Source organism: Symphodus melops (genome assembly GCF_947650265.1).
Source record: "Symphodus melops genome assembly, chromosome: 9".
NCBI classification, from domain to species: Eukaryota; Metazoa; Chordata; class Actinopteri; order Labriformes; family Labridae; genus Symphodus; species Symphodus melops.
The window spans coordinates 23,503,407-23,519,974 of NC_136699.1; the positions used below are offsets into that span (position 1 = coordinate 23,503,407).

Sequence of the window (16,568 nt, forward strand, 5' to 3'; positions counted from 1 at the left end):
ATCCCTGACAGACACCCACAGCAGTCCCATCCCCAAAAGTCTTCTGCCTGGTGAAGCCAGCACAAGCCTTTTAAGCACTGAATCCAGGTGAGCCTCGTTGGACAATCAGTGGCCACACCTGTGCAGGAGACAAATAGAAAGGGAACAAAACAGCACAGGGAACATACAGCCGAAACATATATGCATCACTGAGGTTCACTTTGTCTGTTTACCCATCATTATAATCAATAGTTTAGGCTGCTAACTTGTCTACACTTGTGCACTTTAATATAGGTATCATTGAATCTCATTTCATGTGTCCTGTCTAGTCATCATTGTGATCAATAGTTTCTGCTGCCAACTGTTAGTTCTCAATATTGCACTGATTATATTACATGTATCACTTACTTTTGCTCTTATATCAATACTGCTTACAACTGCCATCACTGTTTTATTTGTTTTATATTTTTTTCTAAGATGACTAATGCTTTAATATATTTTTTAACATTGCAAATTTAAATTCTTGTCCCATAAAGGTACAAGAGAGCCTCTCGCTCCAGCTGTACCTCATTAGGTACCAACAATGTACCCTTTTGGTCCCCGGGATAAAGATAGATTCATGTCACCAGGGTGTACAAAAATGTTCTATACAGATAGGAAGGTACTAAAATGTACCAATGGACAGAGTTTTTCAACATACCCAATTTCTCAATTGATGGACTACAGACTTAGAAAGGTGTCACATCCCCGGTTAAGTTTTCTGTTTATTTCTGTTTTTCCTCATGTTTCTTGTCTTGCGCTTGTGTTTTACTTTGTCACTTACACTGTGTCTCGTTTCAGGTTTGTTGGCTGCATGCCCTTCCCCCAGTGTGTTCCCTGCCTGCTGATTACCTGATGTGTCTTACCTGCGTCTTGTTAACTCCACCCCCTGTCTTGTATATAATGCCTGTTCTCCTCTCATCCTGTGCCAGTTCGTCTTGTTCTTTATAGCAGCGATACCAGCACTTTAAATTATCTGATTCCTGATCCTGATCTTGTTCTGTTCTTGACCCCGATTCTGCCCGACGATTTTGTACCTTTGCCTAATTCTGATTGACCTCCGTTTCTGACCCAGCCTGCTGTTTTTGTACTTTTGCCTTGGACCTTTTGACTACCCGTGTACCGAACCCTGCCTGAATAAACGGACTGATTATTCACACTGAGTCGTGCGCTTGAGTCTTTTGTACTGGCCGTGACAAAAGGCAAAGCTTGCCTTTATATGAGGGATTGGTCACGTATGGCTCTCTGAAGAGATATTCTGGAAAAACTTGCAGAGTCAATGTACCATTTTAAAGCATATCCTGACAAATTCAGCAGTGTTGCTAAGGCACTGGCTAACAAGCATCCGTGTCCTGGTATGGCTGGGAGAATAGTCTTATTTTTAAAATGGGCAACTTTCCAACAAAGCTTTGAAGAGCTAGATGTGGGGATGTAGCAATTAACCATGGTAGAAAAAAAACATAGCACCAGCACACTCCATGTCAAAAAACCATTGGACAGAAACTTACTGAGTAGTTGTTGAGCATAAACTTGTGAAGTAATTTAATTCTTCAACTTAGGCACTATGTCAATGTGGAATCCCTTAAGGACAAATTGATCTTCTGTATCTGTATATCATTTGACTCCAGGCGTGATGTTGTACTCAAAGTCATTCCCTTTGTATTTGGTGATGACCCCAGTGAATTGGCATCTTATGTAAGTACTTTTACCAAAGAAGTAGAAGGGTCATAAAGTCAGAATTTAGCATTTCCATTTGATGCGAGTTACACTCAAACAAACCTTTGTTTCCACAGCATAACAAAAAGCCTGCTAATAACGCAGCTCGAGTTGTTTTGGTTTCATGCTAGTGCTCAACGGTAACAATTACTTGATCAAGAAGATGCACGCTCAGCCTTTAACCTTACGTTGTAAAGAGTGACGAGTACTGTTACATTTCTGCATTGCAACGTTATTGACTCTAGAAAGTAACTAGACACACTACGTTTTAGCACGAAAAGTAGAGGTGTTACAGTTAAGCGGCTATTAAATCATCCTTCATCCTCTTAAATCATCGAGTGTTTGACTTTCAAAACATAGAACTCTTGGAGTAACATTACATTTCACTTTCTGAGCCTTTCTGCAGTGACTCAGTACCTTTTGAAAGAAAGCTTGATGGCAATGTGTCCCTGCTGGTGTCCACATTTATTTTGTCTCATTTACAAAAAAACCTTGTTCAAAGCGTTCAATATTAAATGTAACAACTCGTACAACATGCTGCTTTTTGCCATATTCCAACCCGCTGTGTAAATGATTCCTCTACATGTCAGATTTCTATTAAAGTATCAGCCTAATGACTATAGTTAGATGCATCCGTGTGCAATTTGAAGAGCCAGTTTGATCTGCTTTGCATTTTCCATTATTCCCCCTGTCTGATGCTTTAAAGTGTTACTTGCTAGTCCACTATGTGAATTGCTGAACCGCCCCAGATGAAAGCCTGAGGCAGATTCATGCTGCTGTAGCTCCACTGTCATGTTTTAACCTGCAATAAAAGCTGTGGCCAGACATCACTGCTCATTGGTTTATGAAAAGCATGACAGTCTCATCCAGCAAGGTAATACTCACTGTGAATCTGTGGATGTCTGAAGACTCAATTTTAATAACGCAAGAGACGTACCAGGACTAGCTGAACTGAAACCTCTTTGCTTCTGAAAATAATCCTTCAAGACTTTTTATATCCCTGCCTCTATACCAGCTCTGCAACCAGTAGATAATGGATGAGAATATCTTGACACATGAATGCATGGGGAAGGAGTGCTTGCAAGCTTACTTCGGTGTAAGAATAAACAGACCTACCACCTATGTTGTTGACGGGGACAATTAACGCGTGCGGGGGGTGGTGGGGTTGCTTCATCAATTGTTGAAACTTATACAAAGCCCTCTCTCGTAGGCTATGTAGAGCTGGGCAATGTTTTCTGATATAATAGAATGAACAACAAAAAACACTTCTGAGAATTGCGAATGGATTATTTTACTTGGCAATAGGCCTACTGCTCTTTTGAAAATGTGTGCTTGACCCACGCCTGCCAAATCATGTAATATCTTCTGAAAAGCTAATTCCGGACCCACCTAACCTGCGGTTAAAATGAGTTAGTCTACAGATCACCCTACTCATCACTAACATGAGCTTGAAAAGCTTTCTAGCTCACAATTACAGATAAACCAAAAATGCATGCACCTGCACTAGTCCAAGACAACCTGCTAGGCTATCCAGGCGAACAACTTTAGGTCATATGAACATCCATCACTTGTCTACACGGCAACTCATGAAACCAAAAAGTGAAAGAAGCATTATCAACAAGTTCATCACAGCTATCAAAAGCAAGGCCAACATACAGTAATCCAAATCAAGTTGACCTTTTCCATAGCTGTAAGCACTTTGACTGAGAATCTACAAATTCTCAGTTATGTGAACAGTATGAAGCCGTATGTTTACTGTTTAACACACTATTCAGGATTGTGCTGCCATACACTGGCTTCTTAGTACTTTGAGGATGGGGTTTTTCTTTCAAGTTCTGCAAACTCTGAGACAAACTCCCTCATCCATCATGTGAGTTTTGACTTTTGAAAAAAAGCTTATTTAGCATTATTCAGGACCACTACAGATATATAGGCTACTTACATGATTTTATTGTCAATATAAATTCTGAACTGCAGGATGACATCCAACAGAGTCAGTGATTCAGCTTAGTGAGAGCATTGCTTGAAGCTTCTTTACAACCGTATTGACTCGGTCATAAACCGACCATAAATCCATAGGCATTTAATAATGAGCCTATGGAGTTAGCTGACAGAGGCATATGTCTTCCTCTACAGCTCTGAGAAACCAATGGGCCTGCTAATGGCAAATACAATCACAAAGTATTAGGACAGTGAGCTTAAGTCATCCTGCTTTGATGTTGACTGTGATAAATTTCACTTGAAATAGTGAATGCCAAGCAAAAGGACCCAAGTGTCAGCATTAAATCACAGGTCAGAGCGTTGTAAACCAGCAGCACCATCAAAGGGCCCAGCAGCCCACTGTCCCCGAGCTGAACTTTACCGTGTGAAGAAGATTTAACGGAGATCAAGGAGTGTTCAGCCAGCACAAGATGCACTAATAAAACACATTCCCTTGTTTCCCGTGTTCGAGTTCAATGGGTTCCGTTTCATTTTCTGGAAACCAGTTTTATAAATGTAACAAAGTTCACAGAGCTAATGCACTTATTATGTGGCTTGCAAAGAACACAAGCGTTTTAATGAAAGAGCTAAATTGTAAAAAAAGAAATTTAAACCCATAACCACTGAGAAGCAATTTCATAATACTGAGCCTTGGCATGGTGCATACTGTAGCAGCAACAGCACGGCTTGTTGATTGAAAAGTCCCATCAGCAATATGGAAAGTGTCAGTGCAGTAACACCCCAGCCAAAAAGAGAAAAATAGTCCCCCTTAAACTTTATTATACAGCTTTTTAAAGCTTGCTCTGTAATCCTCTTCTTTGAGGAAATCTATCGAGCTCTGCCGCTGTCACAGCGTGTGAAGGAAGGATGTGACAGCTGCTCATTTTGCATTTCTCATTAACTCTGAGTTGACATTTCTTTCAATATCCTGGTAATAACTGGAGATGGAGTCGGTTAGAAGTATACCTGCCGTCACTGATTAGCACCTTATAATGTAGCCTACTTCTGTTTAATCCATAAAATGTAAGTATTGTAGGGAGAACATTTCCCACTTTTATGAGACAGACTTTTTATTTGCTGTGAGTGGTTGCCAAGCAACCAGCGGAGATTCCAGGAAGTCAATCCTCAAAGCCAAGAAACCATATAAAAGCTTTGTTTAATTTATAGAAACAGCAGACATAATCAGGATATTGGTAACAATGACCACTAAAGTAGCAATAAAGTTGGTTTTTCTTTGTTGCTTTTTTGAAAATGAAAAGTCAATTGTGCCGTTTTGCCTTTTTGAGAGATTTTAAAACGATTTCCATCCTCTAATTTTACTCTTTACCAAGACACAAGTAAGGCTCCGTGTCCATCTTGTGAGTGCAGGCTGAAAAGCGCTGGCTGTGCGCTCGGGAGTGTTTACATGTTTGCTGAAAAGAAATGCCCTGTCCGTCCGTCTCCATGACAACAGTCTGCTGACAACGGCTGCTGTATGACCGACACTGCTCCGTTACTGTTTATTGCTTAATACGTTATATTTCAGAGACGGAGCAAAGACAATTTGGGATAAAAGATACGAATCATAGGATGCTAAAATACAGGAAATGTCATACTTTTTCAAAAGAGCAACGGTAAAGTTACCCCTTTCTGAAAAGTTGGAACGATTTTCAACTTGAGCGTTCGGAGTGGCCACACAAAAACGGCAGGGCGCTTGTTTAAAACTCCTTAAACTATTCCTCGAAAACTACTGAAAAACAGACGTTGGCGCAGCGCACAATACCAGGATGTTGTACTGATTGAGTAAAAAAGTACTGTGAGCATCAGATCAGTCTTCATGGTGTTTGGTTTCCTCAAGATCAGGTCTGATATTTGCACACAAAGATACCACCAGTTATCTTCTCTGACTCTCTAAATCATAAAAACTTAAATGTCTTTCTTCACATGGCCAGTTTGTTGCGTGCTCCTTTTTTTGCACCTGTCCATGGTTTCTTGTTTCCAGCATCAGTAAATTGTTTCTGCTTTTTTTGACTTCTGACATTTTCTCGACTCATACAAAATATTTACACAACAGGTTCAAGTTACCTTTGTCAAACCCATGTAATCGTAATTAATCTCTGAATATCAACAGTGTGTGGGCACTCACTCTTTCAGCTCTGTGACGGTGTTAAGAGAATCAACTCATTGCAGTCAGGTGTGTGTGTCACTGATTGGCTGTGATTAAGCTCAGGTGTGTGGAGCTTATATAAACCCTGAGTCTCAGGTGCTCTGTGCTGACTCATTACCTCACCTTCAGAGGTAGTGAGAGCATCTCCCTGTCTTTTCTCAAACCGTCTGTGAGAATATATGGACACTATTTAAGACCTTTGTGTCTTAGTTTCCAATTGCCTTTGGCTCAGCATGTAACTTGGGTTGCTGGAACGTTTCAATTTGACTCCAGCCTGTTGCGCTATCCAAGGTTCAGGCAGTCCTTTCCCTTTATATTTCGTGTTTTTTGGGTCTCCTGGATAATTTTGGTTTGGAGTTAGCTGCTTGCAAAAAACACACAATTTAGTAGTAAACGGGGAGCACTACAGCCAAAAAAAAAACTTTAAGGATGTGACCAAAGTAAATGCTAAGTTTAGGGTCAAAACTACTCTTCAAACTGCTGACGTTAAGGCAGAATAAATAAATGTGTCGTTCCTCCACTTAAGCTCCAGCTGCAGGTCCCAATCATCCGTCAAGCAGGGGCTGCTTTAAACAGAAAGCTGGGTGGATGTGTGGCAGGTCTCCGGTGAAGCACTCAGATGTAGGAGTTTCTCTGAGGGATTTGTGAACACGCAAATTATGTCTCTGACAACTGATGTGATTCTTTAAATGCTGAGGGGAAAATCAAAATCCTTCCAGGCATCAGTTTGAAGAATGAACAACGTGCTTCCTTATGACAACACGGAGCATGTGAAATGTAGCTTAACGATTTCATAATGAATGCTTTCATCCTGATCTATGCAAAGGATCAAAAGTCTCTATTACAGGTCCTATAACCACACATTATGACTGTGATATCTTTTGATAATGAAGGTGGGCCAATGCTTATGAAAGCATACATTCATTCAGGCGACTGGAATATCTCACAGGGTGTTATCAGTGACAAGCAGATCAAATCTCATTTGTCTCAGTATTATTTTTTGAGCACTCAAACATTAGCTGAAGCTGCCATAAACACAATGTTTTGCTTGCAGTTTTAAGTCGTATGTCGCTATTTGACACTCTAAGTTTAATGGAAGTGTAATGGAACTCAATTTCTCACAATTACTGAAAAATAGAAAAAGGCCACTTTTGGCAGGCAGCTTTTAAAAGTTAAGAGCAGGCGACAGGATGTACTGTATTTGTGATGATGTTTTAAAGTCCACTTTCTCTGGTTGACTCATAATAAAAGTGAAGTTTGATGTCCAGTTTAAAAGTCACATATTCCGCTTCCTTAAAAGAAGTTTCTACAAGTCTCACGGTTCCCCAAAACATGTCTGTGAAGTTGTGTGTTCTAAATCCACTCTGATGTTGTATCTATAAACCCCTCTAGTTCAGCCCTGCTCAGAACATGCTGTTCCTGTGTCTTTAAATGTAAATGAGCTGAGTTTGACCACGCCCCCTCTCTGGAAGAGCTTAGGTGTGCATTCCTGTTTACGATATGAAGGCAGACTCAGAGGGCAGAACAAACGAGTAGCTGTGGGAGTGTCACCCATCTGGGGGAGGGGTTACTGCCCTTAGTGATGTCACAAAGGGAAAATCTCCATATGGCCTGTTTGAGCACACATTTTCTGAAAAGTGCAGACACAGTCACCACCGCACATGCATGGAGGCCCATTAGGGATGAATGAGCTTCTTTACTTTTGTGGTAGTCTATAGTTTATTTTTAAGGCACAAATTGCTGACCTTATCTTTAATGCAAGCATGAACAAAGCTGTGCAGAATTTCTGTTAAATACTGTATCAGTCAAAAAATGAACATTGAGTTTATTAGCGTGCAGAAATTAAGTCGTATTGAGGGATTATTATGCAACAGAACATTTAATGAAATGGATAAAGAAAAAAAAAACTGCTTCATACAGAGAACTATGGCACTGATTTAAAGTATAAGAAAAACAGTGTGTCACATTGCCCTTGAAAGTAGATTTGGGCCGATGGCCAGCTGTCTCCGCCCACAGTCGGGAGAGTTTCTCAGTTTTCTCTGCAGTAAGAGAAAGAGGTAAAGACAAGATGGACTGAATCAAGGCAGAGAAGATAGATGGATTAAAAAAAGGCAAGGTGAAGTTTTGGTTTCCTTTCTTTCTTTAACCCATTGTAAGGTTGACTCATCATTTCACTGACCTAGATAGACTCTTGGTGCGCTGCATTTTGGTTGCGCTGTCAGTGGAAGGAGTGCCTTTACACAAGGCCTTACGGCGCATTCACTTATATTCCACGGTCCGTCTTCGGTGTGTGCCCATTCAAACTGGATCTGTTTGGTTGCACCCATGATCAGCTGAACACGCATCATGGGAGAACTACAAGATCACGTGGGAATAAAGAAGAAAAAACTTGCAGACAAGTCTGTTTGTCTTTCTGATGATGATTTGTTGTTCGTTGGATGCTTGTTATACTGTCTTGTTAATGAAGTGATGGAAAATTTGCTATAGTCTATATATTGAGTTTTGTTTTGGAATTGACCGGATGTTTCCTTTTCTGACTTCCTGTCCGGGTTTGTAATATTCTTTACACCGTGACGCTTGTCTGCGGCATTTTCAAACTGGGATGTCTTTCCACTGGAGCTCGATGTAAGATTGTAGGTGTTCAACAGTTCGCCGTCTCCTTTGACTAATGCTACAGTTCATAATGAGGACACAATGTTCAATAAGTGAAGTGCTGCAGGAGGACTGTAAGAGTATGTGGCTCCATCATTTCAAAACATCATTTGAGATTTTAACTCTTAAGACCTCAGGCCTGTCTTCAGCCTTGCCTCAACCAATTAATGTTTGGTGCCAGTTCAAACAAATGTTGCCTCAAGACAAAAAGCAGGCAAAAAAGCTAACTGATTTTGTAAAAAAAAGAACAGGATAGAGGGAGATGTGATGGTGGATGGTGGGTCGGTAGCAGCTGGTTTTTCCCCCCTAACAATCCTGAGGAACTTACAAGACATGAGAGCTCAAGAGCTCCCAGGGAAAGGTGGGGTTAGTAACTACGGGTTACAGATAGTGAAATGCAGTAATATGATGCACAGAGAGATAAGAGATTGAAGTGCCAGTTCCCCTGGTAGTCTAAACCTATAGCAGAATAAATATGAGCTGGTCTATACCTACTCCAGCCCTCACAATAAGCTTGATTTTTTTTAAATGTTTTAATTATATTCTTAAAGAGTAAAGAGTGTGTCTGCCTCCTGGATCCTGACTGGTAGACGATTCCAGATGTAACTGAAGGCTCTACCTCCTGTACATTTAGAGACCATACACTGGAGGTACCACGAGCAGGCCTGCATTCTGATGGTGTAATGTTCTCAACAGGTAGTACAACACTGCCAGCTCTTAGAGATGGTGGTCCTTTTTCCTACTTCTAGCCATAACACGAGCTGCAGCGTTTTGGACTCGTTGAAGAGTCTTTAGTCTCTCATCTGTCCCAACATTTAATTTTGTCTTGCAATAACCTTCATTGTGTACAAGCATTGTGTATATATTTTAAAAAAAATGCACACACAACAAAAACCAAGATAAGTATTTGGTCAATTCATCACACAAATACACTACACAATAACATGTATGTAATGTAATTTGACATTTATCTTAACAGACGAATCAGTTATGACCTCATAACTTTTTGTCATTGCATTGTTTGTCATTTCTCCATCTTATGCCTGTACAGGTCATGGACTTTGTGATTAATGCAAAGGTATTAAATGAATGCATACATACAAGCCTCCTTCAGTTTACTTCAAACAGTGTAGAGTAGAAACTAAAGATGGAGTGCGACATAGGGACACAGATATGGAGCCAAAGAGTGTGGAAATACTCGCCCATGCCTTTATTAACTTCATGTGGATTCAGATAATTGCATTTTACATCAGGCTATATGTGTCCTGATGAGCTCTGTGGGGTTCTTCTATATGCAAACATAAAAAATAAATCAAGTATGACCTTCAGATTTCTACATCATCCACATGTGGGTAGTATTTAAAGATGCAACATTCAGATGTACATGCACTTGGATTGCGTTTCATACTGTATGAGCTTTTACTTATTGTTCTGAAAAGGCTTATTAACAAGAGAGCAATTTTAAATTTAGCTGGAAATAGAAACCGAAATTCAAAATAGAAAACCTGTCAGTATCTGGTTTGAGAACCATTTATCTCACACAGGAGCGACATCTCCTTTTGCATAGACGTTATCAGGTAGTTGACTTTATGGACTGGGGTGGCACATCTGGACTCCTGACTGGTGCAAGGGTGGCCTGAAGTGTGATCAGCGCAAACATAAATAAACATCTTTTAAGTTAACCAATCAGACCTGCTGTTATGACTGATAAAGGCAAAATTAGCAACATTTTTTAATGACGCAAAACAAAGGGGTATACATTTAAAGTACTTTATAAAGTGCATGCGAACGCTACAAAGCCTAACTTCCTATGTTTTGTTCCCAACACATTTAGCTCAACAGTTAGTTCAACACAAGTAAGACAGAGTAGCGTTTACAATTTGAAGAGTTTACAAAGTAAAGTACAAACAAAACAAAATACTATATTGATAATAGTTTGTTTCCAATACAAGTTTTGACAGGGCAGATAGCCAATCACAGTTTGGATTTTTGGGGTGGAACCTGGGGTGGCCAATCACATCTCTAGGGGGCCCCTGGCCACCTCTCTTGACACGCCCCTGAGTCTATGGATATTGGCAGGAACTGGAACACGCTCATATATGCTGATCCAGAGCATCCCAAACTTGCTCAACATGGAGACATGTCTGGGGAGTTGGCAGGCCAACTGTGATGTTTTCAGCTTCCAGGTATTGTGTTCAGATCCTTGCAACATGTGGCCATGCAGTATCATGCTGCAACATGAGGCGATGGTGGTGGATGAATGGCACAACAATAGGCCTCAGGATCTCATCAGAGGACAGAGGTGGGGCAAAGTCATTGGTTTGTAAGTCTCAAGTCCTGAGTCATGACATGATGACGGGCAAGTCTCCACTTGAGTCAAAAGTCCTAACCTTTGAATTTCGAGTCCTCAACAAGTCATGAGCTCTCTCCACCAAATGAAACGCCATTTTAACAGAGTAATCTTTTACAGTTACACGAATCATGATTGCTATTATAATTTTATTTTGCCTACTTCTTAAAATATAATAACAGTACCAGTGTTGCTGACTCGGTTGTATTAAATTCAGTTTCTTCCATTTTTATTTGTCTGAATTGTGTGTTGAACGATGTGTTCCACTCAATCAGATCACTGATTTTGATCATTTTAGATTAAGTCAGGAAATTTACAATTCTTTTTAAAGTTAATAGTGCCCATGCCACCCTTAGTCCTCTGTTTTAACAGCGTGTGCAGACGTTCCTCGACCATAGTAGGCTGATAGATAACATTAGTCTACTGTTTTTAAGGTGCTGATTGTTGATATGCAGATGAGGTGAGAGTGAACGGAGAACATTCGAAATGGCCGGTTGACAGTTATGTACAGTTCTTCCGATTATGTACGTTCATGAACATATACACTTTATCCTTACCATCCACAGAGTAAATATTATAGTCTGTACAGTTCACAGACTGTTGCGCTAAAAGTAAACGGAGGTGTCATCAAATTAATGAAATGTTAGGGTTTTTAATAAATCAGAGTACCGTTGATTATATTTTTAGTGTCAAACTGTGATCCCATCAGTGTTTTATGCAGAAATCAGGGACTTAAAATAATAAGTCATTAGGCTCAAGTCCAAGTAAAGTCACGAATCATTGTCCAACTCCAAATCGAGTTGCAAGTCTTTCATGATTTTGTCAAGTCCAAAGTCATCAAATCCATGACTTGAGTCTGACTGGAGTCCAAGTCATGCGACTCGAGTCCACACCTGTTAGAGCATGTCTGTGCATTCTAAATGTCATCAAAAAAATGCACCTGAGTTGTTGTAGCATACCTCTGCTCATACCATAGCACCAACGCCACCATGGGCTACTCTATTCTCCATCGTTAACATTAGCTAACTGCTCAACCAAAGCTTTTGTTTCAAATTTTTTCATTTAATCTATTGCATAAAAATGACAATGACAGAGATGTGTTCAAATCTTGCATCATCTGCATAACTAGCCAAAGGACTATCGAATGATCTGTTCTGGGAAGCTAAGAGGTCAGAGAAGGAAGCTCCCTCTGTGATGTGTGTTGGGTCCCAGAGTGTTGAACTAGATCTTTAGTGTTTAGAGATTGAGTGGGTTTTGTTTCAAAAAATCTGCCCACTCTGTCAATTGTATGAGTGCTGAATCCTCAAACAGGGTATCAACAATATTTCACGACATCAAACCAATATTTTAGTATCCTTGTATTGTTGTTCCAGAGAATCTGCAAATCCTTACTCTCATGTCTCTACAGTAGCACAAAATCGACTAAACAAAAGCTCTGTGCAAGTCATTACCCAGTTAAAACACCAGTGAGTGAAAAGTTTGAAGGACATGCTTTAATTTCCATCCTTTAGGATTCCAGTTATAAATAAAAGACATCTTCATATAAGAGTGGACTTGGGGCACAAGCTCTGGTAAACTAGTGAGAGATATTGAACTTTACTTGACAACATAAGCAAACGGTTCTCAGAAGATGTGGGGGTGAAAATAGTCTTTTAAGAATTGCATCCATCTCCTAGATAATAAAATAGAGTTCTGTGGTTTGAACCTGAGCCTGGCAGTCAAATCAATAAATTCAGACACATACAGGATTAATGGGTTCCATCCAAATATAGATTAGCTCTACCGTTTACCCTGTCTGGAGTCGTAGGGGAATGAAGCCAATCCCAGCTGTTATTGGGAATCATCGCAGGGCTGACCCATGATGAAAAACTTTCACACGTATGGGAAATGTTTGAGTCCCAGAATAATGAAACCAGCATGTCTATGTACTGTAGGAGGAAGCAGGGCTACCTAGAGGGAACCCACGCTTGCACAGGGAGATCATGCAAACTACACACAGAGGCAGTGTTGCTAAGTCCGCTTGTTATGAGCGACTTTGGGCTTGTAAAGTCGCTTCCAAATAGTTTCAGTCACAGGTTGCATTTTTTTGGGGCTGGTTTTCTAAAGTGTAGTTCCTTATTTGGGCTTCCTGTGCTCCATGGACTCCTGCTGATTCTCTCCCAGCTCTCCACAATAAAGTGAAAGACGTTGCGATATTTCGTTTGTCCTTTTCCAGGAGCTGTCGAGTGTCTACAACCCCGTTTCCTTGGTTACCACCCGCACCTGATCTGGCACACTTGCACACACACATGCACAGCTACACCTGGCAGAGTGACAGACAATGCCCAGCAATATGAGGGGAAAATATGGAAGACAATAATAACTAGAAAAATTGCATTTCCCTGCAGAAAATGCGTGTGAATGCTTCCAGCTGAAATGTTGCGGAAACACTGCTGAATGAAGAAGAATTAGCAGAAGATGAAGAAAAAGTGGAAGAAGAGGAAATGGCAGAAAAAACAGTAGCAAAACTAAAGCAAGAAGCAAAAGAAGTAAAAGTATCTGCAGAAGATGTAGCAAAAGCAGAAATACAAGAAGCAGAAGAAGAGGAAATAGCAGAAAAAAACAGTAGCAAAACTAAAGCAAGAAGCAGAAGAAGTCAAAGTATCTGCAGAAGAAGAAGATGTAGCAAAAGCAGAAATACAAGAAGCAGAAGAAGTCAAAGTATCTGCAGAAGAAGATGTAGCAAAAGCAGAAATACAAGAAGCAGAAGAAGAGGTTGAAAAGTTGAAACGTTTCCCATTCATTTCAATGGGGCAGAATTTTGTGGAAAAAGTGAAATAATTTAAAAAGTAAAAGTAGTGAAAACGTGAAGTCATAGCACACATGAGCAGAAAAAGCTGAACAGAATGATAGTTGAACGGTGAAAGTAGCACAAACGGTTGAAGAGTAGTAGAGAAAAAGGTTGAAACGTTTCCCATTCATTTCAATGGGGCAGAATTTGGTGGAAAAAGTGAAATAACTTAAAAAGTAAAAGTAGTACAAACGTGAAAAGTCATAGCCATAATGAGCAGAAAAAGCTGAATGGTGAAAGTAGCACAAACTGTTGAAGAGTAGTGTTGCTCGCAGGAGCTGGGGATCAAACCCTCTACCTTCTGAGTGAAGGGCGATGACTCTACCAACTGAGCCACAGCTGAAGCAGAGGAAATAGCAGAAAAAGTGAAATAATTTAAAAAGTAAAAGTAGTAAAAACGACATGCTCCGTGATTGATTCAATCTCTTTTAAAAGGGGGGAACCAAGTACTCTACAAAATGAAAAAAATAAGACAATTCATTTTATTGATTGATCAATGAAAGAGAGATCTAATAGGCTACTTATATTATTACGTGGTTGAAGTTATTGCGTTTTAATTGTACAGTCACTTTGTCCAAGTAAACAATCAGTCACTTTGTCCAAGTAAACAATATTTATTTTGAACATGAAAATTAAACACACTGACGAACACATTTTTTTAAATCAGTAACAATAAATTAAAACAAATGAACTACTTTCAACATAAAAATTACAAACATTGATCAATAAAAAAAAAAAACATACATTATTCCCTATTTCCACATTCTTCCCCCTCCATCTCTTCTTCCTCCACCTGCCCCTGCTTCCCCTCTTCATAGTCCTCCCCCTTCTTCTTCCCCTCTTCCTCCTCTCCCTCCTTCCCCTTTTCCTCTCCTACAGGAACAACTTCTTGCACCACCCCCCCCCCCTTTAACCAAAATATAGACGGGGAAAGGCACAAATTTCATTTTGGGTAATAAATCCCCCCATATCTCCTCTGAGATAAGGGGCATTTCCCCACTCTCCAAGAGAAGATGGAGCCACCCCGGCTTCCCTGGCACATCGTCGGCCCCCAGGCAGTTCACCTCCTGGCTGGTGCTGGCCTCCTGGTGGCAAGAAATAAACGCAAGTTAAAACTGAAGGTGAAGAAAATGTGCAATTGGTTGCAATTTTTATCAAAGGTGAAATGAGACATGAGCAAAAATCAGAGGAGTGGAGTGTCTGTTAGCTCCATTTCCTCCTCGTAAAATCAAGAACAACTACATAAGAGACTTAATAAAAACCTACCACTATGGTTGTGTAGTGGGTGGAATGTGATTTAACCCCAAATCCACTCTCCCGACATTTCAGATGGGTGACAGTCACCCAGGCACCCACCACCACAGGAAAAAGGGCTGCCTCCCGCCACAGATTGATTTCAACTCTGTGTTTGTCCTTAATAAATAAATAGAACAGGATTGTGATTTATGGGTTTTTTTGCCAGTATGCATACATTTTAAATAATGAGAAACATTTTTGGATGTTAATCATTCCACAATGGTAGGATAAATGAGTTATGTAAACAGGCCAAACATTCATATCACCAAATAATAAAATTTTTATCAAAAGTGCTGCTAAGTATCTGTCTACTGCATTCTCCTCCCTAATTTCCCTTTTCCTTGAAGACATCTTTGCACATTTTCTCTCCATCTCTGAAAGGATGACTCTGACTTCCATCAGTACATTACAGGTGCTTCGATTCTCTCTATTTCACTCCAATGCTGAAGCTGTCCTGCTGCTAACAATAAACAATAAGAGGCTGAGAGTGACAGAGAGACGAGGGGTAAATGAGAGACAGATTGAAAGCCCTTTTAGTACTACACGCTATTTATTACTCTAACTTACTTGTTCAAGGACAATCTCCCTCACGGGGACCCTGTCCCTACCAACAGTGACTGGTCTGAGGCTGGACACCTGAATGGAAGAAATGTTTTGTTGGTATTAAACAATTACCAGACAAATATCAACAAAATCGTATCTGTCTGTCTGTCTGTGCAAGTGTGTGTGTCTGTTTCTGTGTGTTTGTTAAACTGACCTCCACCACCGTCCCCTTCAGGGAGAAGAGCCCTTGCAGCCCCCTGATCTCGGCCCACGTCTTCTCAGGGCTCAGTGGGCTCATCATGAGCCGACCCTCCTCCATCAGTTGTCTTCCAACAGGTAGGGCAACTCTTAAACAGTCTCGTCTTCACGGTCACGTTGATCCCATATGGAGGGACGTTCCCAGAAAGGGAATACCCCCGCATTACATATCCCACCCCAAGAATATACTTTAGACTAGAGGTCTGAAAAATAGTGATTTTCTTGAGCACCTCCCCGTCACTTATAATGGCCACCCTGTTTTTTTTAATGACAGAGGGGACAACAACCCCTCCGTCAAAAACCCATGACAAGGTTTTATCTACCTTGGTGTCCAATAAAAAAACAATGTGCAGGGGTGGGGGTTGAAAATTTGGTGGCTGTCTTTGATCGCAAACGGCACTTATCTTCATCTACATGAGAAAAGAGAAAAGAATTTTTGTTAAAAAAGAAAATTTGAGAAAACTTTCGCTTTCAACATACGTACTGTAATAATAACAATAGAAGTTGTAATCATTTATTATGTCATTTTAATGATCTATTCAAGTCAAATAAACTGCAACATCATTATTTGCCAGTACCCAGAGCCTTATCCTACTGTACTTTGTGAGACAGTCTTTTGCTGAGACCATGTAATTAGCCAATGGCTGCGAGGATAACCTCCACATAGATGGATATGACCTTGAATCAACTCTTTGATAATATGCTAGCTTGTCTGTGTATTTCCACATTATATAATAATGCAGGGGTGGCCAACCCTGGTCCTCAAGAGCCACAATCCT

General features: G+C 40.3%; 1 protein-coding gene across 1 annotated transcript; it reads right to left on the reverse strand.

Moving 5' to 3' along the window:
- Nucleotides 1-14,292: 14,292 nt before the first annotated feature.
- Nucleotides 14,293-15,879, reverse strand: LOC306829741 (uncharacterized protein). Its single transcript, XM_079352890.1, has 4 exons — nt 15,746-15,879; nt 15,556-15,624; nt 14,959-15,105; nt 14,293-14,777 (listed from the first exon to the last, which is right to left on the reverse strand). Exons 1-4 carry the CDS (start codon nt 15,848-15,850, stop codon nt 14,505-14,507), a joined length of 594 nt encoding a protein of 197 aa, XP_079209016.1. The 5' UTR covers nt 15,851-15,879; the 3' UTR covers nt 14,293-14,504.
- Nucleotides 15,880-16,568: the final 689 nt, after the last annotated feature.

Coding starts and splice junctions, on each gene's coding strand:
- LOC306829741 (XM_079352890.1), bottom strand. CDS start 15,850: ATGGAGGAGGGTCGGCTCATGATGAGCCCACTGAGCCCTGAGAAGACG. Junction 15,625..15,745: donor TGAAGGGGACGGTGGTGGAG/GTCAGTTTAACA, acceptor TCTTCCATTCAG/GTGTCCAGCCTCAGACCAGT. Junction 14,778..14,958: donor CCCACTACACAACCATAGTG/GTAGGTTTTTAT, acceptor TCTTGCCACCAG/GAGGCCAGCACCAGCCAGGA.